At 43.2% G+C, this 26,291-nt stretch overlaps 1 protein-coding gene across 8 annotated transcripts in view; it reads right to left on the bottom strand.

Annotated features, from left to right (window-relative positions):
• The window catches only part of LOC139375134 (bridge-like lipid transfer protein family member 1), a 129,452-nt gene that overhangs the window by 28,216 nt on the left and 74,945 nt on the right, over positions 1 to 26,291 (bottom strand). For 7 of the 8 annotated variants that reach the window (XM_071116621.1, XM_071116622.1, XM_071116624.1 and 4 more), the window contains exons 49-71: positions 23,476 to 23,569; positions 22,986 to 23,036; positions 22,271 to 22,477; positions 21,768 to 22,003; positions 17,695 to 17,939; positions 17,262 to 17,367; positions 17,070 to 17,167; positions 16,772 to 16,960; positions 16,469 to 16,637; positions 16,146 to 16,357; positions 14,420 to 14,503; positions 13,471 to 13,669; positions 13,070 to 13,129; positions 12,639 to 12,865; positions 12,070 to 12,258; positions 8,643 to 8,773; positions 8,418 to 8,541; positions 8,124 to 8,236; positions 7,894 to 7,984; positions 7,303 to 7,356; positions 5,589 to 5,857; positions 5,210 to 5,425; positions 4,610 to 4,790 (exon numbers count right to left, since the gene is read on the bottom strand). In XM_071116621.1, coding sequence (XP_070972722.1) covers positions 4,610 to 4,790; positions 5,210 to 5,425; positions 5,589 to 5,857; positions 7,303 to 7,356; positions 7,894 to 7,984; positions 8,124 to 8,236; positions 8,418 to 8,541; positions 8,643 to 8,773; positions 12,070 to 12,258; positions 12,639 to 12,865; positions 13,070 to 13,129; positions 13,471 to 13,669; positions 14,420 to 14,503; positions 16,146 to 16,357; positions 16,469 to 16,637; positions 16,772 to 16,960; positions 17,070 to 17,167; positions 17,262 to 17,367; positions 17,695 to 17,939; positions 21,768 to 22,003; positions 22,271 to 22,477; positions 22,986 to 23,036; positions 23,476 to 23,569 — 3,545 coding nt within the window. The remainder of the gene's footprint in view (positions 1 to 4,609; positions 4,791 to 5,209; positions 5,426 to 5,588; positions 5,858 to 7,302; positions 7,357 to 7,893; positions 7,985 to 8,123; positions 8,237 to 8,417; positions 8,542 to 8,642; positions 8,774 to 12,069; positions 12,259 to 12,638; positions 12,866 to 13,069; positions 13,130 to 13,470; positions 13,670 to 14,419; positions 14,504 to 16,145; positions 16,358 to 16,468; positions 16,638 to 16,771; positions 16,961 to 17,069; positions 17,168 to 17,261; positions 17,368 to 17,694; positions 17,940 to 21,767; positions 22,004 to 22,270; positions 22,478 to 22,985; positions 23,037 to 23,475; positions 23,570 to 26,291) is intronic. The other variant, XM_071116626.1, reaches the window with a different exon arrangement.

Here is a 26,291-nt window from a genome sequence, read left to right as displayed (position 1 = left end):
ATAGCAAATCACTCCCCCATTGCTGTCTACAAATAATCTATAACTGGGATAATAACTCACTAACTAGCAAACACGCGCTACATGTAGCTCTCGCTTTGATCTCAAAACAAGGGCATCTACTCAGGACCGCTGTAAAACAGTCCATTCATTTAATTGTTATTTATTTAACCAGGTAAGTTCTCATTTACAACTGCGACCTGGCCAAGATAAAGCAAAACAGTGCAACAAAAAAAAACACAGAGTTACACATGAACAAACATACAGTCAATAACACAAAAGAAAATAAAAATAGAAAAATCTATGTACATTGTGGGCAAATGTAGAAGAGTAGGGAGGTAGGCAATAAATTGGTCCTAGAGGTGAAAATAATTACAATTTAGCATTAATACTGGAGTGATAGATGTGCAGATGATGATGTGCAAGTAGAGATACTGGGGTGCAAAAGAGCAAGAGGGTAAGTAATAATATGGGGATGTGTCGGGTGTGCTATTTACAGATTGCCTATGTACAGGTACAGTGATCGGTAAGCTGCTCAGACAGCTGATGCTTAAAGTTAGAGAGGGAGATATAAGACTCCAGTTTCAGAGATTTTTGAAATTCGTTCCAGTCATTGGCATCAGAGAACTGGAAGGAAAGGCGGCCAAATGAAGTGTTGGCTTTGAGGATGACCAGTGCAATGTACCTGCTGGAGTGCGTGCTACGGGTGGGTGTTGCTATGGTGACCAGTGAGCTGAGATAAGGCGGGGCTTTACCTAGCAAAGACTTATAGATGACCTGGAGCCAGCGGGCTTGGCGACAGATATGTAGTGAGGGCCAGCCAACGAGAGCATACAGGTCGCAGTGGTGGGTAGTATATTTTTATTTAATTATTTTTTTTAACCTTTATTTAACTAGGCAAGTCAGTTAACAACAAATTCTTATTTTCAACAACGGCCTAGGAACAGTGGGTTAACAGCCTTGTTCAGGGGCAGAACGACAGATTTTTACCTTGTCAGCTTGGGGATTCACTTTTGCAACCTTTTGGTTACTAGTCCAATGCTCTAACCACTAGGCTACCTGCCGCCCCAATATGGGGCTTTGGTGATAAAAAGGATGGCACGGTGATAGACTATATCCAGTTTGCTGAGTAGAGTGTTTGCCAAAGTCAAGGATCGGTAGGATAGTCTGTTTTTACGAGGGTATGTTTAGCAGCGTGAGTGAAGGAGGCTTTGATGTGAAATAGGAAGCCAATTCTAGATGTAATTTTGGATTGGAGATGTTTAATGTGAGTCTGGAAGGAGAGTTTACAGTCTAACCAGACACCTAGTTATTTGTAGTTGTCCACATATTCTAAGTCAGAACCGTCCAGAGTAGTGATGCTAGTCGGGCGGGAGGATGCGGGCAGCAATCAGTTGAAGAGCATACACTTAGTTTTACTAGCATTTAAAAGCAGTTGGAGGCCACGGAAGGAGTGTTGTATGGCGTTGAAGTTCGCTTGGATGTTTGTTAGCAGTGTCCAAAGAAGGGCCAAATGTATACAGAATGGTGTCGTCTGCGTAGAGGTGGATCAGAAACTCAACAGCAACTAGAGTGACATCATTGATATATACAGAGAAAGAGTTGACCCGAGAATTGAACCATGTGGCTCCCCCATAGAAACTGCCAGAAGTCTCGACAACAGGCCCCCCGATTTGACACACTGAACTCTATCTGAGAGGTAGTTGGTGAACCAGGCGAGGCAGTCATTTTTAGAAGCCAAGGCTACTGAGTCTGCCGATAAGAATGCGGTGGTTGACAGAGTCGAAAGCCATGGCCAGGTTGATGAAGACGGCTGCACAGTACTGTCTTTTATCAATGGCAGTTATGATATCGTTTAGGACCTTGAGCATGGCTGAGGTGCACCCATGACCAGCTCAGAAACCAGATTGCATAGTGGAGAAGGTACGGTGGGATTCGAAATGGTCGGTAATCTGTTTATTAACTTGGCTTTCGAAGATTTTAGAAAGGCAGGGCAGGATGGATAAAGGGCTATAACAGTTTGGGTCTAGAGTGTCTCCCCCTTTGAAGAGGGGGATGACCGCAGCAGCTTTCCAATCTTTGGGGATCTCAGATGACACGAAAAAGAGGTTGAACAGGCTAGTAATAGGGGTTGCAACTATTTCGGCAGATAATTTTAGAAAGAGAGGGTCCAGATTGTCGAGCCCAGCTGATTTGTAGGGATCCAGATTTTGCAGTTCTTTCAGAACATCAGCTGTCTGGATTGGGGTGAATGAGAAGCGGGGAAAGCATGACCAGCCATGGAAAAAATGCTTATTGAAATGAGCGATTATCGTAGATACCCTCAGTGCTGTGGGCAGCTGGGGGGAGGTGCTCTTATTCTCCATGGACAGTTTCCCAAAACTTTTTGGAATTAGTTTTACAGAAAGCAAATTTATTTTTGAAAAAGCTAGCCTTAGCTTTCCTAACTGACTGAGTATATTTGTTCCTGACTTCCATGAAAGGTTGCATATAGCGGGGGATATTCGATGCTAATGCAAAACGCCACAGGATGTTTTTGTGAGGGCAATCACGTCTGGGGTGAACCAAGGGCTATATCTATTTCTGGTTCTACATTTTTTTAATGGGGCATGCTTATTCTATAACAAGCGGCAACGGTGAGAGACTTGTTTCTCTTGTACAGAGAGTAAAAGGAGCAGGTTTCTGGGCGCGGAAGAATAGATATTGTCAAGTTCAAAGTGAATGGCACAGATCCATATATGGCAATGGTCTATTTACATATAGGCCTGCTACAGCTTTGATTGGTTATGGCGCACCGGTTTGTGTAGTGTATGGGCCTGAGTCGTGCCTGTCAATGCAATAGAATCCAACCCCGATGCATTCTGCCTACAACAAAATCTCTTAGTCTCATAGTTAATTTTGCATACTAAGTCTTGCATAGTTCGTTTAGTTTTGGTATGTTGCATTGATTGTGGCTAATATTGCATTGATTCGATCACAATTTCCACAGAAGAAGGAAACGTTCAGTGTTAACTAACGGGGAAAACTCTAGAATGTTGAGTGAAATTCAATGTCGTGTTTCTCTGCGCTTGCTGATATTTCTTCTGTGCCGCTTAGAGGGAGCATTGGTTGTAGGTGTCCTGGAGGGCAGGCAGTGTGCTCCCAATGGTGTGTTCGGCTGAGCATACCACCCTCTGTAGTGCCTTGTGGTCAGCGGCGGTGGATTTGCCGTATGTGTTCGATTGTGCTCCTGTAGAACACTGTGAGGGTCCTTGGGACAGGCCACATTTTCTCAGCCTCTTGAGGTTGAATAGTCGCTGTCGTGAAGGCAGTTTATACAATTTTAAAAACATCACAATACATTCACTGATTTCACAACACACTGTGTGCCCTCAGGCCCCTACTCCACCACTACCACATATGGGTGTCCAAGCTGTGCGCCAGTAGTTCAAACAAACAGCTCGGTGCATTCAACATGTCAATACCTCTCATGAATACAAGTAGCGATGAAGTCAATCTCTCCTCCACTTTGAGCCAGGAGAGATTGACATGCATATTATTAATATTAGCTCTCTGTGTACATCAAGGGCCAGTCGTGCTTCCCTGTTCTGAGCCAAGTCCTTTTTTGTGGCACTTGACAACACGACTGAACAGTAGTCCAGGTGTGACAAACCTAGGGCCTGTAGGACCTGCCTTGTTGATAGTGCTGTTAAGGCAGAGCAGCACATTATTATGGACATACTTCTCCAGATCTTAGCTACTGTTGTATCAATATATTTTGACCATGACAGTTTACAATCCAGGGTTACTCCAAGCAGTTTAGTCACCTCAACTTGCTCAATTTCCACATTATTTATTACAAGATTTAGTTGAGGTTTAGGGTTCAGTGAATGATTTGTCCAAAATACAATGCTTTTAGTTTAGAAATATTAACATATACTAACATTCCTTGCCACCCACTCTGAAACTAACTACAATTCTTTAAGTGTTGCAGTCATTTCAGTCGCTGTTGTAGCTGACATGTATAGTGTTGAGTCATGCGCATACATTCATGTCTGTGTGGTTTGACCATTTCAGCTCCTCGAAGATGTGTATGCCGAGGAACCTTTTGACCGTCTCCATGTCGGCCTCGTTGATGAAGATGGGGGTGTGCCCAGTTTGACAGTGCGCATTTTACTAGGCTACTGATATTGCCTGGGGTTGTTCGCCATGCAAAATGACTTGCAGATAAATTATCTACTGTCAATGCAGTTACATGCTTAGTTCGATGCTAAAGGAGAGGATGTATCAGTTGTCACAAAAGTTGAGGTACAGTATTTTCGGAAGGTAGAAAAAAAAAGTTAACCGGTTCAGAATGTTTAATTGATTTTCTGACCGATGCAAACTATATTTGGATTAGTTTGGGGTCCAGCGGAACGATGATCTTGTATTTTAAACATTTGAATCAGGGACCGATGCGTATGGGGAAACATTATATTCCTAAATAGTTACGTATCAGAATAGTTTAAATCATCAATGGCAATATAGTTCCTACCATTTAATGCATCATATTGATGGGTCATCGTTTAAACACATTATTTATACCATGCTATAGATAGGATAACAGTAATGGAGTGAAAGCAAATTAACTGACCTTGACATCCACTCCCGGAATGTAAAAGACAGTGGTCTCCAGGTCACTGGATTTGGTCTGCAGAGAGGAAGGCACCTTCTTCCCGGCCAGGAGGTGGGTGGTTGAGGTGTAAGTGGGCTGGAGCTTCTTCTTCTTGGGTGGAGACTCCTGGTCCAGACTCCTGGAGCTGCGGTCACAACTCCTACAGTACAGGAGGATAAATAGCTTTCTAGAAACTTTGATAACACTTAATCCTTAAGAGTCTAACCCGGGAGTGGGGGAGGGGGATACTAAGCTAACATGGAATGGTTTTAAGATACCATATCATACCAAGGATCATTTGGCTATTTGATTTTGAATTGTATGAATTTGAATTGTATGACCCCGTTAGGGATAAACAAATCTTGATTGAGACGCAGCCCATGCATATCTCTAGCTTAAACAGATGGATTTTGATAGAGATTTTGTATTATGCTAATTCGATTTCTGTGGCGGGCACGGACATCGACTCAAGGGGGTTAACTTAAAGCCTGCAGGTATAATACTTTATGATTTGTCTAGGTTATAATAAGGCATAAGTTATTAAATAGTTATAAGATCCCTAGGGTTCAGGTGCCGTACCTTCTGAAGGAGACATCCTCGTGCTCGGGCTGCTGCGTGGTGGGGTGCAGGACACACTTGCCACTGTCAATCTCCACACGCACGTCCAGCTCAAAGTCAATGTTCCTCTCAGTGACTGAGCTCATGAGGCTGCGGTTGGTGGGTGTGCTGGGCCAGCGCTCACTGAACATCTGGCTGACAGCGGCGAAGCCTGATGGTTTTCTGTGTGGTGGTTGGCTGTGACAGCAGAACAAACGGGGGTTGTGTTTAGTAGGCAGGAAAATACATTTTAAAAAATGAAATTGCATGCTTTTTAGTCTAGTAGTAGGTTTAATATGGGTCTGGGAACCGGCCAAACAAAGACGAGAGAGAGGTGGAAAGGGGAGGGGGGATAACTCACACAGTCCTCCTGAAGTAGCTGGATGACCTCTCGCGGTCAAACTCTTCCTCCTTGTCGGAGTCCTCTGAGGAAGAGGAGGAGAGCTCGTCACGCCGCATGTCGTCGTGCTGGAAGGGAATGCCAGGTGAGAAGACGGCGGGGGTTGCAGGGGCACTGAACACTGAGTGGGGTCCTTCGCTAACAGATGGGAAATGATGGTGATGAAGATGATGATGGAGTGGCTCGTCAATGGTGATGGATAACAGGTCCATTTCTGTCTCCTCTGGAAACTTCAGCAGAGAACATATGGGAGGGGTTGAGAGGGGGACAGTTAGACTCTTTTAATTAGAAAAAGTCAACATTTTGAAAGTGCTCTAAACTCTGTAGCAGATAACATCCTTTTCAAAGTATCTGTATGTTTGTGTAGTAATACATTTGTAACGATTTGTTATAATTGCCAATACACAATGTGCGTAAACATGGCCAATATCATGGCTATTGCTAGATGTAATGTACATAACTAGAGGCTACAATGTCCTGTAATACAGACTGCTATGTGCTTGACGTTTTTTCATGCAGTGCTCTGGGAGAAGACAGAGGAAAGAGATATGGAGTCAGAGATGAAGAGGATGAAGTGAAGGATGTTAGGATGAAGACACCTGGGCAGAAAGATGCTGCAGGACAATGTCTTCTCTTAGGACAGTGGATGAAGCGGATCAACTCCCAAAACAAAAAACATTGCAACCCCTCACAAAGGACAGTATAGCCATAAACAACCACTGTCCTGAGCAGTTTGCATAAAGTAGACATTTTCAAAAAGTAAAAGGAGGAAACCTCAATGTTTCCTCTAGTCACGGCTTTGAGGCACAATTATTCTGAGGTTGGCCAAGCTAAGGGTTTAGAGTTTAAGGCTCAGAGGCTCGATACATCCTAAAAGTCTTAAATCATAGCTACTAGGGTTGGCATAGCTGCTGCACTTAGAAAAGGAGATCTGTGATTGAAAGAAGTTGATTTGGAGCGACATGGAATTTAATAACAGGATGCGTGTGTGTGAATCAATGGCACATTGAAATATAATCTTAAACATTTAGTATATACATGTACAGCATACTATGCAGGCACACTACTACCGGCAGGGTAGCCTATTGGTTAGAGCGTTGGACTACTAACCGGAAGGTTGCAAGTTCAAATCGTTCTGCCCCTGAACAGGCAGTTAAACCCACTGTTCCTAGGCCGTCATTGAAAATAAGAATTTGTCCTTAACTGACTTGCCTAGGTAAATAAATACACATCCCTAAGTCTAACCATATCTACAGAGCCGCAATATCGCCGATGACGTAGCCATGCGGCGAATAATTACAGTTTTCTTTGAAACACATAATCAGATGCAATGGCTGGTATTAAGAGCATATTACTCCCTACTAACCATATTGCCATTTGAGTTGTATTGTAAGTGCATGAAAAAATATTAGCTCAAGTGCACTTGACTTGTTGATCTCTTGCTACTGAAGATGGTACGGCATGCATCAATCCAACATACATGAAAATCAAGCATTGATTGATACTACTAGCCTTCTTCTCATCATCCTGTTTTGAATTTCCATGTTTTCAAACAAATCAGTCGTTGACATTTTATTAGAAGAAGAGGAAGAAGTGGAAGACGAAGAAGCGGAAGACGAAGGTTCTTTTTTGATTTTCATTTGTTTGGGATTGCTTTTGGTTGTTTTACAAATACCTTGAAGACCTCTCCTGGACTGACTGGTCGGTTTGTAGAGTCCTGATTATTAATCTTCAGTTGAACAGAAAGAGAACAATGGAATCCATCCAAAAAATGAAAGCATGGCAACATGTTCAAGAGGGGATTTTGCACTCAAAAGGCACACTTAAAGGAATAATCCACTCCAAAACTATTGTAATTTGTGTTTTGCGTCATCATGACAATGTGGCAAGTCACAATTTGCTTTTTGAAAATCCATCATCTTGAAAACTTGACTGCTCACATGCAAAACATTTTGGGACTGTATCAACAGTGGACTAATGAAAAAAATACTAGATTGTTTTTGAGTGGATTATTCCTTTAACTCTCCTTCAAGCTACAAGCAAGCTGAAAAGCTAACACTTAGCTTCCGCTGACATATCAGAGCGTTTCCACAATGTTTAGACACACACAGTCTCAGGTCAAGAGGCCTGTCATAGTGTTAAACAAACAAACAAACAAACGACATGGAGGATGAAATGATGCCCTAACTCAATAAAACGCTGTGCAACTGCCATTTTGGAGAATCCTATTGTTATTAACTACCATTGTCGTCATTCTATACATTACCGTGTCCTGGATGTTGAAGGTAACTCTTGGTCCAGGGGAGGATGCATCTACTCTGATGTCCGGCAAGTCATCTACGTCTCCTATTCTGGAACTGAGCAGGGAATTAGGAAAAATAATCCAACCCATTGGAATTTCAATTCAATTCCCAATCCTGACTTTACTGAATTGATACAGAATTGACCCATAGCCTGCTAGGTTTCAACTGCAGACAAGGAATGATCTTACAGTACCTTTGGCGTTCCATCCTTTTAAGTGGAGGCCTCCCTGCTGCTGTAGAGATGCTCTTGGAACGGTTATAGCTGGGTTTGTATCCCAGACCCCACTTGTCCTTTAGAGATGCAGCCTGATGGAGAAGCATACAAACAAGTGATCAGGGTTTATCAGTGCTGGTGCTTTCCATTTAAATTGAAATGTATGGAGTTGTAAGTTGCAGGATTTACAAATGGATTTCAAATAAAGACTCCCACAGTCCAGAAGTATTAAGCCCAGCAAAAGGGGGGTAAGTAAGTGCGTAGTGGTCTCACCCTCATGCTGGAGCGGCGTAGTTTCTTGCGGACATCTCTCCTGATGTCGTTGACGGCCACAGACTCCAGCTGCTGGTAGCGCTGGATCTCCTGGTTAATTGTGCCCTCACTCGCTCCCAATTTCCTGTGAAAGGAGAACATACAGTATACATTACATGAAATGGAGATGAGTGATCTGACTTCAAGGATTGATCCTTGGGTTTGGTGTTTGACAAGAACTCTTACTTGAGGTCATCAATGACTTTGGCCTGCTCGTTCAGCTCTCTGATGTCCACTATTCTTTTGTTTAACTTCCCTCTTCTTGGATCTAAGATCTGGTTGCCCACTGCCGCCTGCCGCCTGAGGTCTATGGTCTCCTGTGGAGTATAAAGGACAAATTACAACCTGCAATTCACATATTACACCACATAATGTTTATGTATTTTTATAACAATCACCACAATTGAATAACCTAAATTAGATTACACCTCCAACCTGGGTTATCACAAAACTAAGGTATTAAACCAATAATTAATTATTACACCAAAGTTACACAGCCACATTTGACATTTTAATCATTTATCCAGAGCGACTTACAGTTAGTGCATTCATCTTAAGATAACTAGGTGAAAGAACCACATATCACAGGCATAGAAAGTAAAATTTTCCTCAGTAAGGTAGCCATCAGTAGAGTCAGGGAGGAGGGTGGGGGGGTCAAAGTGACGAGGAGGATTATTTAAGATACTGTTTGCTCTGCCGTCCTAGCTTCAGGGTGAAGCTGGTTCCACAATTTGGACAGAGAAGGACAGGACAGAGAAGACTGGGCTGAGCGAGAGCTGCCCTCCCATAGGGTGGGCCAAGAGACCTGAGCAGAGCGGAGTGCTCAGGTTGGGGTGTAGGGTTTGAGCATATTGAAGGTAGGGAGGGGCAGTTCCTTAGGTAAGCGCCATGGTCTTGAAGTGGATGCGAGCTTCGACTGGAAGCCAGTGGAGTGTGCGGAGGAGCGGATTGACATGAGAGTACTTGGGGAAGGTTGAAAACCAGGCGGGCTGCAGCTTTCTGGATGAGTTGCAGGGTTTTGAAGGCATAAGAGGGGAGCCCAGCCAACAGTGAGTTGCAGTAGCCCAGACAGGAGAGGAGACGTGCCTGGATTAGGACCTGAGTCGCTTCCTGTGTGAGGTAGGGTCGTACTCTACAGATGTTGTAGAATCTGCATGAATCTGTAGGAGCGAAACACTGCTTTGATGTTTGCAGAGAACGACAGGGTGTTGTCCAGGTTCATGCCAAGGTTATTTGCACTCTGGGAGGGTGACACTGTGGAGTTGTCAAAAGTGATGGAGAAGTCTTTGAGTGGGCAGGCCTTCCCCGGGAGGAAGAGCATCACCGTCTTGTCGAGGTTGAGGTGATGGGCCGACATCCAAGTTGAGATATCTGCCAGGCACGCAGAGATGCGTGTCACCACTTGGGTGTCAGAAGGGGGGAAGGAGAAAAGTAGTTGTGTGTGTCTTCAGCATAGCAATGATAGGAGAGACCATGTGAGGAAATGACGGAGCCGAGTGACTTGGTGTATGGAAAGAAGAGGGCCAAGAACCAAGCCCTGGGGGACACCAGTAGTGAGAGTGCGTGGTGTAGATACAGATCCTCTTCATGTCACCTGGTAAGAGCGGCCTGCCAGGTAGGATGCAATCCAAGAGTGTGCAGAGCCTGAGACGCCCAGCCCTGAGAGGGTGGAGAGGGGGATCTGATGGTTCACGGTGTCAAAGGCAGCGGATAGATCTAGGAGGTTGAAAACAGAAGAGAGAGAGTCAGCTTTGGCAGTGCGGAGAGCCTCCATGATACAGAGAAGAGCAGTCTCCGTTGAGTGACCCGTCTTGAAGCAGACTGGTTAGTGTCAAGAAGATTGTTCTGAGAGAGAGATAACGAGAAAGCACTCAAGTGTTTTGGAAAGAAAAGAAGGGATACAGGTCAATCGTTTTTGACGTCAGATGAGTCGTGTGTTGGTTTCTTGAGGAGGGGAGCGACTTGGGCCATTTTTAAGTTAGAGGGGACGCAGCCAGTGGACAGGGATGAGTTGTTGAGGGAAGTGAGAAATGGGAGAAGGTCCCAGAGATGGTCTGGAGAAGGGTGGAGGGGATGGGGTCGAGCGGGCAGATTTTCGGGCAGCCAGACCTCACTAGTCACAGGATTTCCTCTGAAGAAAGAGGGGAGAAAGAGATCAAGACGCAGGGTAGTTCTGTGTGAGTGAGACCAGTGGACTTAATAGGCTGAGCGATGTCGTCAATCTTCTTTTCAAAGTGGTTGACAAAGTCATTCGCAGAGAGGAAGGGTGGGGGTGGAGGAGAAGGTGGAAAAGAGTTGACCAGGGTTAGAGGCAGAAGCTTGACATTTTGAGTGGTAGAAAGCTTTAGCAGCGGATACAGAGGAAGAGAAGGTAGAGAGGAGGGAGTGACAGGACGATAGGTCCTCCATTTAAACTTAGCTGTCTGCTGCCCTGTTCTGTAAGCTCGTAATGAGTCACTTAGCCACGGAGCAGGAGGGGAGGGCCGAGCCGGCCGGGAGGAAAGGGTACAGTGTGAGTCATTGGATGTGGAAAGGGAGGAGAGTAGGGTCGAAGCGGCAGAATCAGGAGGAAGGAGGGAGAAAGATTCACCACCTTAGTCACATCTTATACTCACACCAATTATCATGTTATACACATACATAAACAGCAGAAAAATATTTGAAATGAAAGTCACCATCCCCATAATACTAGAGACCTTTGGGACCGATTGGTAACCCAATTCTCAGATGAGGGAGTTAACACAACATGTGTAACCAGGTGAAAAGAGAACTAGAAGAGCCTAAACCCCAAAGAGTCAATTGCTAAGTGACCATATTATTTTTGCCATAGGGATGAGCATGGTTATTCGAATATCTGAATGGACGCTAGTTTTTGAATACTTGCGAGAGTTTTCATAAACATAATAATAAATCATAGTCCTATTTTAACAATGAAAAGGCGTTATTAAAATGAAATAAAAGTATATAAGTGACATTGCTACACACAAGGATATACCATGACATTTGACATTCTTAATTCAATAAAAACACATACTGTAGTCTACATGGGGTTTGTTGTTATTGTCAGCCAATCAAAGTGGCACTAGTCAGTGGCTCCATGTGTAGTAGCAAGCAGCGTTGGAGATCTCTAATCAACACAAAATGGAATTGAAATTACATAATTAAGTTAGCTAAATGAGAAGTAGTAGGCTACAAGGAGCAACCATCGGCAATCATTAATCTGAATTAAGGACAGGAAGTGCAGCAAAATAGCCTCAATTTCTGCATGAAAGCAGAGCGGCACCTCTCCACCAAGTCACGCAGGTTATGTATTTACATGCATTTCAACTATCCAGATATCCCCCAAAAATGTTATGATATTATTCTAATTGTGAACTTGATATTATTTGAATTGTGCCCATCCCTAGTTTGCCGTTAGTTTGTTCTCCAAATACACAATTGCTACGAGCCCTCTGATATTATCACAATTCATTGAGTCACTTAGCAATTGAAATCCATTCTGCAGCTTGAAATCTGGACCATAGAGCCTTAATGTTACCCGTAGCGTGATTAACGTGCCTAGAAGGTAGGACAATAGACAGTGGGGCAGTTGAGGATGGGCTACAGTACATACACATCCCCAGGATAGGGGTCTGGGAGCCCTGGCCATGTTCCCTCTGGACGGGGGAAGAGCATAGTCGTTTAGGTAGTCGCCTGGTACCGAGACACTCTGGACACTGGGGCTTTTCAGGCCCAGGATGCTGTTTACCAGCCGTGTCCTGAACGTGAGCCTAGGGCTGCTGCACTCTCCCTCTGGGCTCCCCTGCAATCAACGGGATGGATACGCCCAAGGCAAGGTTCAACTGGGTGCATGGACTAAGCAGCTTGGATAGCTTTTAGTGCTGTCACAGTGGTTGTAATGGGTTGAACAGACATGCAGTCTTAACACTCAGTACTTTTTTACATTCTTGACACACAGTCAGGGATTTTACACACACACACAGAGCTACTATAATCTCTAACACAATCATAGTGCTTTAACAGCCTCTTAAATCGTCTTGAGGTAGTAGTGCACCAGAATCACAGGCATTAACAAACTCACAGGATACAAACACACTCAGAATTGTACAATTCATATGTTCAAAGTAATACACAAATATTCAGTATTGTTATCATGGTTAGGGAAAGACTGAAAACACTGACCATATGGATGGTCGGCAACATGGTGTCGGCCTCATCCTCATCAGACAAGTTGACCATGTTGATTGAGTTGAGGTCAGCGATGTCATCCACATCCTCCTCTCCCGTCAGCGAGGTCAGTGTGTTGCCTAGGGCGTTGAGACGCTTGCCAATGTTGGGGTCCATGTGGACGTCGATACCACACATTTTCCACAGCACGTTCAGCGCCCAGGTGCCTGCACTGCTGCTTTCTGATGGTCGCACAGGGAGGGAGGGACAATATTATCCTACACCAAATCCATCTATCACTCACTAGAATACAAATATCTTGCTCAGAGAGAAGAAGAAAACAGCTGTGATGTGTTTTGGATAAAAGCTTGACAACGTTCACAGTCAAACTAACCCCTTTCATAATATACACAAGGTTTGATGCCCATTATCTGTGCAGTACTTACCTGCTGACAGCTGGCCTGTGGTTCTGGAGCACACTTCATATGTGCCATCTGGAACAACACCTACAAAATCAACACATTCAAATATTACATAAATAAGAGGACCGGCACAGTGTATGGGACCACACTGTAGGAAGTTAGGCACATCTAGAGCTTAATTAGGGTGGTATATCAAAAGCTATCGGTCTCTTTGGTACTCAATATATGGGTGAAGCTTTAGACTTTCCCTATGTATTTTGAATGTACTTATTCTATATAAAGTCATGTTCTGATGTTAAACTTAAAAATTCAGCTTTTCCAGGGCCCAGCTCTAAATATAGACAAGCCGTCTCATTTCCTGACTTCATGCATTTGCAATTCCATTCTGTATGTAAAAGCCAACATCTTGCGGTCCAATCACTCACAGGCGTTCATGATCATGTCTCCTCGGATCTCAGGCTTCCAGTCATCCCAGGAGGTCTCAAAGCCCTCGGCGAAGCGGATGCAGAAGTTCTTGAAGTGGCCCTTGCTAACCAGCGACTCAGAGGAGCAGGCGGTGATCAGCGTGCTCTCGATGGTCAGCACCAGGGCAGAGCCCGTGTCAAAGTCAATGCTGTGGTTGGCCTGTGAGGATCGAGGTTTGAGGGTGGACGGGGCAGTAAGATGTTAAAGTTGGGTTACCGGATAAGTCTAGCACAGGGATAACATTAAGGTTAACAGTCAGTCATGTGTTAGGAATAGGTGAAGGGTTACGGTAACATTTTATTTGACGGTCTGTTTATAAACATTAAATAGTTTGTTAAGAATTAAACTCAACACACTTAAGGCCTGTTAGTTATCCATGCATCATATTATGATTAGAGGTGTTTTTAATAATTTATGAAATTCTATGAATTTATACACAGGTTTGCTGCTAGAAACCTAATAATGGTTTACTAATGGTTAAAAAGTATTTAATAATGGTTTATAAGCATATTGGCCGACCTTCAAATAAAGTATATTACTTAGGAATAGGAAATGTGCCTGTGTGTAATGTTGAAAAACACATTGGCTCCATGGAAACATCCATTTAGTTGATGCATAGTTAATGCAGTTGTGACGTTGTGCATGCCATAACACTCATGATAACAATAAAGTACCTGTGCCAATTGACCGTAACGGTGAGACATTCAACCAGTCAAACAATTTCAAGCTTCATTAAAGTTATGCCAGTTGTATCAATAAAATTGCTGGTTGCCTATAACCTGTTATGTCAGCATTGTGTCAAGATTGCATCACAAACACTTATAACAGGTTGTTACAAGTAAAACAGTAATAAACCATTGAATAACATCACACAAGTGTTCACAAGAGATTGAATAGATTTTAAGTTACTTTTCGTGCATAATTTTGCGGGCCTACAGATCTGCTGGCCCCAGCTTCAGAGCGAATGCCTTCAAAACCTGGTATATGTCCTTTCTATGGAGATAAGAAACACAATTATAACTTTGACTAACTTGTAAGAGAAACAACCAGGGACTGTGGATGCAGTCATCAAATTCCAACGTTGATTAATCCTTTAACTATTTTCCACTATTAGTCAGTCATTCACCAATTCACAAATGAAATCTTTAGCATTTATGAAGACATTTACCTTGAATTAATTTTGTAATTTGCTGCTAATGCAAAGGAAACTGCACTGAAAAACCTTTCTCCACCATGCCCATGTTTGCTATGTTTCCAAGGTTATCAAGATAGGCCCAATTGTATCTATTCAGCTACATACTAATGCAGCTAGCTACACTTTATTAGGTACACCACCCCTTTCACAAAAATGGTTTACTCCTATATACAGTGAGTCACGTGGCCGTGGCTTGCTAAGCAGGCAGACAGGCATCGAGGCATTCAGTTACTGTTTGAATGAACGTTAGAATGGGCAAAACGAGTGACCTAAGCGACTTTGAGCGTGGTATGATCGTCGGTGCCAGGCGCGCCAGTTCCTTATCTCAGAAACGGCCCGCCTCCTGGGCTTTTCACGCACTACAGTGTCTATGGTTAGCTGAGAATGGTGAGACAAACAAAAAACATCCAGTTAGCGTCAGTCCTATAGGTGCTTGCGATGACAAGTCTAAGGAAAATGGCTATCGCAGCATTCGACCACACAGCGTTCCACTCCTATCAGCTAAAAACAAGAAGAAGAGGCTCCAGTGGGCAGGCGATCACCAACACTGGACAATTGAGGAGTGGAAAAACATTGCCTGGTCCGATGAATCCCGGTTCCTGTAGCATCATGTTGATGGCAGAGAATTTGACATTAGCAGCATGAGTCCATCGCCCCATCCTGTCTGGTGTCAACGGTACAGGCTGGTGGCGTAATGGTGTGGGGAACGTTTTACTGGCACATGTTAGGTCCCTTGATACCAATTGAGCAACGTTTCCATGACTGTTCTGGAGGCAAGTGGGGTCCGACAGAGATAGGTGTACGTAATAAACTGTCCACTGAGTGTATATAACCAACTACATTTTAATAAAGTCACTGAAGTTATTAAAAGTGACCAAATTACTACTAGTATATATTCATTCTTCTATATTTTGTTTTTATAATTGGTTCTGATTCAAATGAACATTGTGACAAAAAATGGTTGTAAAAAAGAATAACACATTTGAGAAAACATTGCATCAGCTCTTTTGCGAACGAGATGACCCATGATTTGATGATTACTCACACTGTGTGCCACTTTCAGACAAGCATATTTCTTACAATTTAGCTCATATCAATGTAACACACAAACAGTTTCAGGACAAGGTCTGAAACAGAAAAACATAAACAAAATATGAGTCTACGGGTCAAAGACTAAATTTAACACCGTCAGGGTTGTTGTAGTAAAATACACAGTAATGTAATAACTATTATTTGTAATATGTAACTATTCTTAGTAACATTGTGTGTCCAAGACGTGTGCCCTCTTTCTCTACAAGCCCCAACTTGCAACATTCATTAATATACAGTACTTAAAAAGTATATACCATTTTAACATGCCACATTGCAAAGGCTTTCTCCCGAAAACATTAGGGTGCAAAATAAAGGACCACGTTTTTAAGATCATCATTCTCCTCCTACCAGTGAGTTGTTAGTGATGGGCAAACAGATTCCAAGGTCATTGACTGTGAGCTGTAGGAACAGGGTGCTGAAGGCCTGGGCTGAGGTCTGCTGGATGCCTGGCAGCTTGTCCACCACCTCCTTGGTGGCCATGTGGATGTCTTTGTTCAATGCCAGACGTTGCTCGTTCCAGTTATCGTAGGCCGCCTTGTAGTTCAGCCAGAAGAGTACAGCTGCAACGAGAAGGGAAACAGTGATTAAGTTTTCTATAACGATTTTCTTGGGGAGGTTATGCAATTTAGAGAATTCGATTCCGAGAATCTGAAAACTTATTAAGGCCTGACCTCTGTCAAAGGCCACAGGCTGAGCAAAGACGATTGGCCGGTTGAGAGTGATGAGTACTGCCTCTTTGTCTGAGGAGCCACTGATCTCCTCCTGAAGGGCGTTCCGTAAGCCAATACGAGTGCGGAAGTAGGCCACCTGGTGGAAGTCTGAACCCGCCTCCTCGTATACCTGTGGAATAAATAAATAGTTATATCTCACAAAACAGGGGCAGACACAATACTTTATTGATCCTCAAAAGGAGGAATCTGATTGCAGCAGCTAATTGAAACAAACACAACCTATATTAATTTGCTGTAGCCTACCTGATGCTTGACTATTTGGCCCAGGGCGAGGTTCAGGTCCACTTGGCACTTCCCAAACAGTTTGAGGTAACTGCTGCTGCCACCGGGCTGGGCTTTACATTGGATCCTGTTGGAGAGCTCCAGCTCTATCAGCCCTGTCTCGAAGCGCACCGCTCTCATGGATGGAGTGGTGGCTGTCATCTGGATCCCCTGCAAACCACAAGAATTCAGGAAAAAGTCATCAGTTTCATTCCCGTACTCAAGCAATAAGTAACAAGAATGTAAACTGCAGCACATTTCTTGTTTTAAATACTGGTACCTTAAACATCAGACTGAGTGAGTAGAGCAAAATCTTGGGCTTGTCAGCGTCTGTTGAGATGTCGTGCTCATTCCACAGAGGGATGGGCTGCTCTCCTCCTGCATAGACAAACATTTAACACAAAGTGTCTAAGCAAAATACTGAAACACAACAACAACTTTCAATGTCCTTGTGTTATACAGCGGGTCAGACCTGATACTTTCTGGATGACCTCATTGACTTCCTTCATGAAAACCTTCTGCAGGAACACCAGGTGGTTCAGGAGGTCCGTGGTGAGGTTGTGCTCAAAAGAACCAATCTACGTGAAGGGGGATTGAAATGAATGAAAATAACAGAAAGGCACACAGACTGAATATGCTGCCAATTACCACGTTATCGACAATGTTTCGATTCACAAGTATCTTCGTCAGGTCGAACGGACTGAGTACTCACATCCACAAATATATACAAATTTCACCACGCATGAGCATTACGCGGGAAGCCAATTTATATCTAGCTCAAATAATATCCAAACAAATGAACAAACAATCAAAATAGAACAAAACTGTGTTGACATATATTTTATATTAATAAAAGGTATAGTCTGCAATACCGGAGCTACTCTACTTGAATATGGCAGCCTCACCTCAGCCACACAGCGCAGGTAATTCCCCTGGAGGTAGTTGCCCTGCTTCATGGGGATTGGGAAGTCGTCAGTAAAATCCGAGTGGCCCTCGTGGTCCTCCATTATGTATTCTCCAGACATGGTGACTGGCGGGAGGTTGAGGTTGGCCGAGGGTGGCATGGCGGACATGGTGTCCACCGGGGACACCTTGGACTGGAAACACAACTTGTGGTTGGGCAGCTCAAACGTGAACCTTGTCTGGGCTCCTGCAGAGAACAATGAGTTTATCAATCCACTCAGAATTAAATTAAGATGCATTGTCAGACCACAAATAATACAATCAAGTACAATATCCCATTACCCCAGTCGGAGGTTAAAGCTGGGTGCTAACTACTGTGCCTTCAAGAAGTATTCATAGCCCATGACTTATTCCACATTTTGTTGTTACAGCCCAATTTCAAAATGGATTAAATAGATTCTCTCAACCATCTACACACAATACCCCATGTTTTTATACATTTTTACACATTTATTGAAAATGAAATACAGAAATACCTCATTTACATAAGTATTCATACCCCTGATACTTTGTAGAAGAACCTATGGCAGAGTTTACAGCTTGGGTATGTCTGTATCAGCTTTGCACATCTGGATTTGGGGATTTTCTCCCATTCAGATTTTCTCTGTTAAGTTAGATGGGGAGCGGCAGGGAGCGGCAGTGAACAGCAATCTTCAAGTCTTTCCACAGATTTTCAATGGGATTCAAGTGCCTTTTTGCAAACTCAAGGCATGCTGTCATGTTCCTTTTTCTAAAGGAGGCTTCCGTCTGGAAACTCTCCAATAAAGCCCAGATTGGTGAAGTTCTGTAGAGACTGTTGCCCTTCTGGCATGTCCTCCCATCTCAGCCAAGGAACTCTGTAGTTCTGTCAGAGTGGTCATTGGGTTCTCAGTCACCTCCCTGACCAAGGTCCTTCTTGCCCGGTTGCTCAGTTTGGTCGGATGGCCAGCCTTTTACAGAGTCTTTTTCCATTTCCCAATGATAGAGACCACTGTGCTCTTGGAAACTTTCAACACTCTAGAAATGGTTTTATACCATTCCCCAGATACACTACATGGCCAAAAGTATGTGGACTCCATTTCAGATTAGTGGATTTGGCAATATTTCAGTCACACTCGTGGCTGACAGGTGTATAAAATTGAGCACACAGCCATGGAATCTCCAAAGACAAACATTGGTAGTACAATGGCCCGTACTGAAGAGCTCAGTGACTGACTTTCAACGTGGCACCGTCATAGGATGCCACCTTTCCAACAATCTGGGTTTGGCAGATGCCAGGGGAACACTACCTTCCCCAAAGCATAGTGCCAACTGTAAAGTTGGGTGGAGGAGGAATAATGGGGATATTTTTCATGATTCGGGCTCGGTCCCTTAGTTCCAGTGAAGGAAAATCTTAACGTTACAGCATACAAAGACATTCTAGATGATTTTGGGGAAGACCCTTTCTTGTTTCAGCCTGACAATAGCACTGCGCACAAAGCAAGGTCCATATAGAAATGGTTTGTCAAGATCGGTGTAGAAGATATCTTGACTAGCCTGCACAGAGCCCTGATCTCAACCCCATCAAATACATTTGGGAAGAATTGGAACACCAACTGCGAGCCAGGCCTAATCGCGCAACATCAGTACCTAATGTCACTGATCCTCGTGGCTGAATGGAAACAAGTCCCCACAGCAATGTTCCAACATCTAGTAGAAAGCCTTCCCAGAAGAGTGGAGGCTGTTATAGCAGCAAAGGAGGGACCAACTCCATATTAATGCCCATGATGTTGGAATGAGATGTTCGACGAGGCATGTACATGTAGTGTACATGCCTCATAACAATTATATCTTGGAGATCCAAGGACAGTTCCTTGGACTTTAGTGTATAGTTTCTGCTCTGACACGCACTGGCAACTGTGGGCCCTTATACAGACAGGTGTGCTTCTTTCTAAATGTCAAAACAATTGTAATCAAATTAGTAGTAGTGACATCTCAAGGATGATCAAAGGAAATTGGATGCACATGAGCTTCATTTGGAGTGTCATAGCAAAGGGGTGCGAATACTTACAGTACCAGTCAAAAGTGTGGACATACCTACTCATTCCAGGGTTTTTCTTTATTTTCACTATTTTCTACATTGTAGAATAATAGTGAAGATCAAAACTATGAAATAACACATATGAAATCATGTACTAACCAAAAAAATGTTAAACAAATGTATAAACATTTTATATTTGAAATTCTTCAAATTAGCTACCCTTTGCCTTGATGACAGCTTTGCACACTCTTGGCATTCTCTCAACCAGCTTCACCTGGAATGCATTTCAATTAACAGGTGTGCCTTGTTAAAAGTTAATATTTGGAATTTCTTTCCTTCCTAATGAGTTTGAGCCAATCAGTTGTGTTGTGACAAGGTAGGTGTGGTATACAGAAGATAGCCCTATTTGGTAAAAGACCAAGTCAATATTATGGCAAGAACAGTTCAAATAAGCAAAGAGAAATGACAGTCCATCATCATTTTAAGACATGAAGGTCAGTCAATACAGAACATTTCAAGAACTTTGAAAGTTTCTTCAAATGCAGTAGAGAAAAAGCATGAAGCGCTATGATTAAATTGGCTCTCATGAGGACCGCCATAGGAAAGGAAGACCCAGAGTTACCCCTGCAGCAGAGGATAAGTTCAAAAGAGTTACCAGCCTCAGAAATCAACAATTAACTGCACCTCAGATTGCAGCCCCCAAAAAATATTCACAGAGTTCAAGTAACAGTGGACTCCCGAGTGACACAGTGGTCTAAGGCACTGCATCTCAGTGCTAGAGGCGTCACTGCAGACACCCTGGTTCGAATCCAGGCTGTATCACAACCGGCTGTGATTGGGAGTCCCATAGGGCGGCGTACAATTGGCCCAGCATCGTCTGGGTTTGGCCGGTGTAGGCCGTCATTGTAAATAAGAATGTATTTTTAACTGACTTGCTTAGTTAAATAAAGATTTTAAAAAATACAAAAATAAAAATACTACTAATAAAAATAAAAACAGACATCTCAACATCAACTGTTCAGAGGAGACTGTGTGAATCAGGCCTTCATGGCCAAATTGCTGAAAATAAACCACTACAAAAGTACACCAATAAGAAGAAGAGACTGGCTTGGGCCAAGAAACACGAGCAATGGACTGAAGAAAATCTGTCCTTTGGGCTGATAAGTCCAAATTTGAGATTTTTGGTTCTAACCGCCATGCCTTTGTGAGACACAGAGTAGGTGAACGGATGATCTCCGCATGTGTGGTTCCCACCATGAAGCATAGAGGTGTGATGGTGTGGGGTTGCTTTGCTGGTGACACAGTCTGTGATTCATTTAGAATACAAATAACACTTAACCAGCATGGCTACAACAGCATTCTGCAGCGATACGCCATCCCATCTGGTTTGCGCTTAGTGGGACTATACTTTATTTTTCAACAGGAGAATGACCCAAAACACACCTCCAGGCTGTGTATGGGCTATTTGACCAAGAAGGAGAGTTTATGGAGTGCTGCATCAGATGACCTGGCCTCCACAATCACCCGACCTCAAGCCAATTGAGATGGTTTGTGATGAGTTGGACCGCAGAGTGAAGGAAAAGCAGACAACAAGTGCTCAGCATATGTGGGTACTCCTTCAAGACTGTTGGAAAAGCATTCCAGGTGAAGCTGGTTGAGAGAATGCCAAGAGCGTGCAAAGCTGTCATCAAGGCAAAGGGTGACTACTTTGAAGAATCTCAAATATATTTTTGCATACATATACTTTTTGGGTTACTACATGTGTTATGTCATAGTTTTGATGTCTTCACTATTATTCTACAATGTAGAAAATAGTAAATATAAGGTGGTGTGTCCAAACTTTTGACTGGTACTGTAAATTAAATATTTCTTAATTTAATTTTCAGTAATATTGCAAACATTTCTAAAAACATGTTTTAACTTTTTCAAATCTTTTTAATACATTTTTAATTCAGGCTGTAACAACAAAATCTGGAATAAATCAAGGGGTATGAATACTTTCTGAAGGCACTGTACCTGTCATGCCGTGACTCTTCATGCGGCCCATCTTGTACTCAGCCTTGAGGGAGGGCAAAAGGGCTGCTCCTATGGTGATGCCGTCCATCATAGCGCTGAACTTGAGGACGATGGGCTTCTTCTCAAGACCCTCTGGCAGCTGGGGGAACTCATTGGCCTCCACGGGGGTCTGGTTGATGCTGGACGCCTTGTCAGAGGGCTGAGGGGTGGGGGTGTCTTCCCTGTTGGGGGGTGACCTAAAAGAAATAACATAGTTCAGGATGAAGATGTTTTGCTTAGTCCATGAAGGAAATTCAGAGGAAAGAAAATGGTTCTCTCACTGAAATGCTTTCCTGTCATACTAGACACATAGGAGAGGACCACACTGAGCAAGCAGTTCTGCCTACCCAGCCCCAGTTCTTGGGAGGGGCTCACCTAGGAGATACCTATAGATTTCAATGGGACTCAAAGTTTAAATAATACAATATCCTGTGAATAATACAACAATTTCCTCCTAGACTCACACGTTGGACGGCTGGCGGATGAGGTCGGAGATCTGCTTTGAGAGCTGATGGGAGCTACGGACCATCATGCTGTGCAGCGTGGCTGGGTGCTGGGGGATGTTGATCATGATGGCGCCCACCTTGAACACAGCTGCGTTGTTGGTCTTCAGGCCCCGCTGAGCGCTGTACAGGGCCTGGGACTTAGCTACGTTGCATTTCACAACCGTTCTGGAAAGGGCAGAGTAGAGTGTCAGCGATTCTAATATGACTGTTTGACAACAGGTTAAGACAGGACAACATCTATAGAACAACAATGTACAAAAAGTGTTTTGGTCATTTTTGTTAGACAGCAGGCATACTACACACTAAGAAGCACTTAACGACATCCATGTTATGGGGGCATAAGAATGACAGGGATTTATAGGCTCTTCCATTACGTTGCCAAAAAATCGACAATAAATTAGATCACGATTACAGGATGAATCGCTGCGATATAGCTGATCTATAAAGATACTCTAGCCACTATACACATGAAGGAAGGAACACAGAAACAGGAGAAAAGGACAGTGGGGGATTACCAATCTAACACGATGAAGGACAATAACACAGCTAGAGCTGTACACTGAAGAAACACTGCGTTACCACAGACTCCAGACAAAATGAAAGTTGTGTTTTAACTAGGTACTACTGTGGCATTGCTATGATGTGCCAAGGTGCAGTAGTTATAAACACATACAGAAACTCCTGTTTGGCTGTGCTGGTAGGAGATGTGGGGAAATCCTCCAGTCTATGTAAAATGATGGAAGAGAAAGCAGGGAAAGTAAAAAAAGAGAGCAAATGAAAAATTGAGTATTCACGCAGAGATACTGACAACAGACTAGATTAGAATATCTATCTACCTTCCTTCGCCTGCCAAAAGTATTTCCAGTGATGCCAGCAGAATATTTGCAGTAATTTGAATATTTCTAGGATTTGATTACTGTGAAGTAACTGTAGGAATAACTCACACAGTATGTTGACATGCAATCAATGGCACAGTGGGGTAGGAAATTAAAACGTTCCATATAATTATTTTTTACAAGTTATCAAAATGACAGGCAAATGAACTAGAAAGGTTATTTTAGGTCTTACAATTCACAGAGACCTAATGCACACTATCAAACTTCAAACCTCAATATAAAAATGCAAATGAAGCAGCTATGTGCCTAAATTTGAGCAGTACTTACTGAATGTCTGGTGTTATACCCTCCAGGAGCACAATGTTAACTCCTCCTATGTGGGCTGATGCACAAGTTTCTGTCATCTTCTGGTGCAGTATGTCTGAAAACAGATTTTGGAGATATCATCCAGATATGGTACTGCAATGTACTCTAATGGTGCGCCGGTCACTGGTTTGTTCACCCGCGCCGGAACGCAATTGTTAATAACCGATCCGCTCCCGACTGTATGTGATAAAATGAAAATCTGGGGCTCGCACCCGACCATAACTTGCTAACATAGAAAATGCGCTGTAGTCTACAGAGACAACATAACCATTTTTGACAGGGGGTGCATGATTTTATTTGCCTGATTTAGACATGTTTCTGTTTATAATTTCTGACATTTTGATAGGCTATTTGTTTGTCAACTTGTCTACAATTAGATACAAGCAGCTTATCTTCTGTCATTATATGTTGACCTAGAAGACTATATAAACCCTTGCTCACCAGAACAATGCCATAAATCGATAGAATGAATGCTTCAATTCAGTTGACATCGGTAAAGTTCTCTGGCATGCTTCTTCCGCGGCGCAAACGCGTTCAGGGACCGGGGAGAAAATGCAATAACAAAAAAAATAATGAGCTAACTTCGCATTCTCTCACGATGCTGAAAAGAAAGAGAACATATTTCTCTAGTCCTGTTCCCGAGTCCAAATTTAGCCTACATTTGGTATATAATTTTACTGCAAGAAATGCTTAATTCTGCAGGAGTTAACATTAAGGCTATGTCAGAGGTTATAGCCCTACAGTTACAGTCCAGATTTCAGTTTCAATTTAACCGATCTGAACAGCAGGCTACAGTTCCCTTGAGGCCTATTTGAAGTCCCCATCGTGTGACTGTTGAATTTGTATAGATTCTCACAATCACACATAACATAGCCGGTGATACTATCATCCTTTTTACCATGTTAACAAATCTTTCCTAAACATTACTTTTCTGGCCCTCCCTTCTCTTTATTTTGCAGCTTTTCTCTTATTGAATTCAACTCTGACATTGTCCTTTTTTCCTCTGTGGATCGACATGAACTTTTTATGCCCGTTCCCAAAAGCATTTGGCAATTGGTGTAGGCTAATTGGCACACGTACAATTAGGCCCTGAAGCTTAGACTTACGCTCTAATGTCAGATAGCCTAAAATAATGAAAGAAAAACCTCAATGCATCAAATCAAATTTTATTGGTCACATACACATGGTTAGCAGATGTTAATAGGAGTGCAGCGAAATGGTTGTGCTTCTAGTTCTGAGGCTAGAGAGTGAGTCTGTATGTTGGCAGCAGCCACTCACTGTTAGTGATGGCTGTTTAACAGTCTGATGGACTTGAGATAAAATATGTTTTTCCGTCTCTCGGTCCCAGCTTTGATGCACCTGTACTGACCTCGCCTTCTGGATGATAGCGGGGTGAACAGGCAGTGGCTCGGGTGGCTGTTGTCCTTGATGATCTTTTTGGCCTTCCTGTGACATCGGGTGGTGTAGGTGTCCTGGAAAGCAGGTAGTTTGCCCCCGGTGATGCGTTGTGCAGACCTCACTACCCAATCCTTACGGTTGTGGGTGGAGCAGTTGCTGTACCAGGCGGTGATACAGCCCGACATGATGCTCTCGATTGTGCATCTGTGAAAGTTTGTGAGTGTTTTTCTTGACAAGCCAAATTTCTTCAGCCTCCTGAGGTTGAAGAGGTGCTGATGTGCCTTCTTCACCACGCAGTCTGTGTGGGTGGACCATTTCAGTTAGTCCGTGATGTGTACGCCGAGGAACTTAAAAAACTTTCCACCTTCTCCACTACTGTCTCGTCGATGTGGATAGGGGGGTGATCCCTCTGCTGTTTCCTGAAGTCCACGATCATCTCCTTTGTTTTGTTGTCGTTGAGCGTGAGGTTATTTTCCTGACATTACACTCCGAGGGCCCTCACCTCCTCCCTGTAGGCTGTCTCGTCGTTGTTGGTAATCAAGCCTACCACTGTAGTGCCATCTGCAAACTTGATGATTGAGTTGGAGGTGTGCATGGCCATGCAGTCATGGGTGAACAAGGAGTACAGGAGAGGGCTGAGAACACACCCTTGTGGGGCATCGGTGTTGAGGATCAGCGGGGTGGAGATGTTGCTTCCTACCCTCACCACCTGGGGGTGGCCAGAAAGTCCAGGACCCAGTTTCACACGGCGTGGTCGAGAACCAGGGTCTCGAGCTTAATGCCGCGTTTGGAGGGTACTATGGTGTTAAATTTGAGCTGTAATCGATGAACAGCATTCTTACATAGGTATTCCTCTTGTCCAGATGGGTTAGGGCAGTGTGGTTGCGATTGCATCGTCTGTGGACCTATTGGGGCGGTAAGCAAATTGGAGTGGGTCTAGGGCAGGGGTGTCAAAGTCAAATGGACGGAGGGCCAAATAAAAAAATCAGCTACAAGACGAGGGCCGGACTGTTCGAATGTTCATTGAAAAATTTTTAAATGACGCATATAGTCTAGTGAACCTAATTGAACCTACTGAAAACCTAACAAATATATTACAATATGATCAGATAAATAAAGCAATATTTTCTTATGGCTCTGTCAGTAATCTTTAATTTTCAACAGACACAAAAGACAAATTTCCTTTATATAAATATCCCCATAACATGAACATTAAATGAAAGAAACCGGTATTCAAGGCACCATCAGTAGACTATATTTTCTATTTTAGCAAAAGTGGGCTAAATTTACTTCAAAGAAAAAACAATAATAGCAATTTTCTATCATCCACTCAACTGAAATATTTTTAAAATATAATTGGATTGAAATACAAAAAAATA

Source organism: Oncorhynchus clarkii, chromosome 19, assembly GCF_045791955.1.
Source record: "Oncorhynchus clarkii lewisi isolate Uvic-CL-2024 chromosome 19, UVic_Ocla_1.0, whole genome shotgun sequence".
Classification (NCBI taxonomy): Eukaryota; Metazoa; Chordata; class Actinopteri; order Salmoniformes; family Salmonidae; genus Oncorhynchus; species Oncorhynchus clarkii.
The sequence above is the reverse complement of the archived record's forward strand: the minus strand, read 5'-3'. Positions and strand labels throughout refer to the sequence as shown.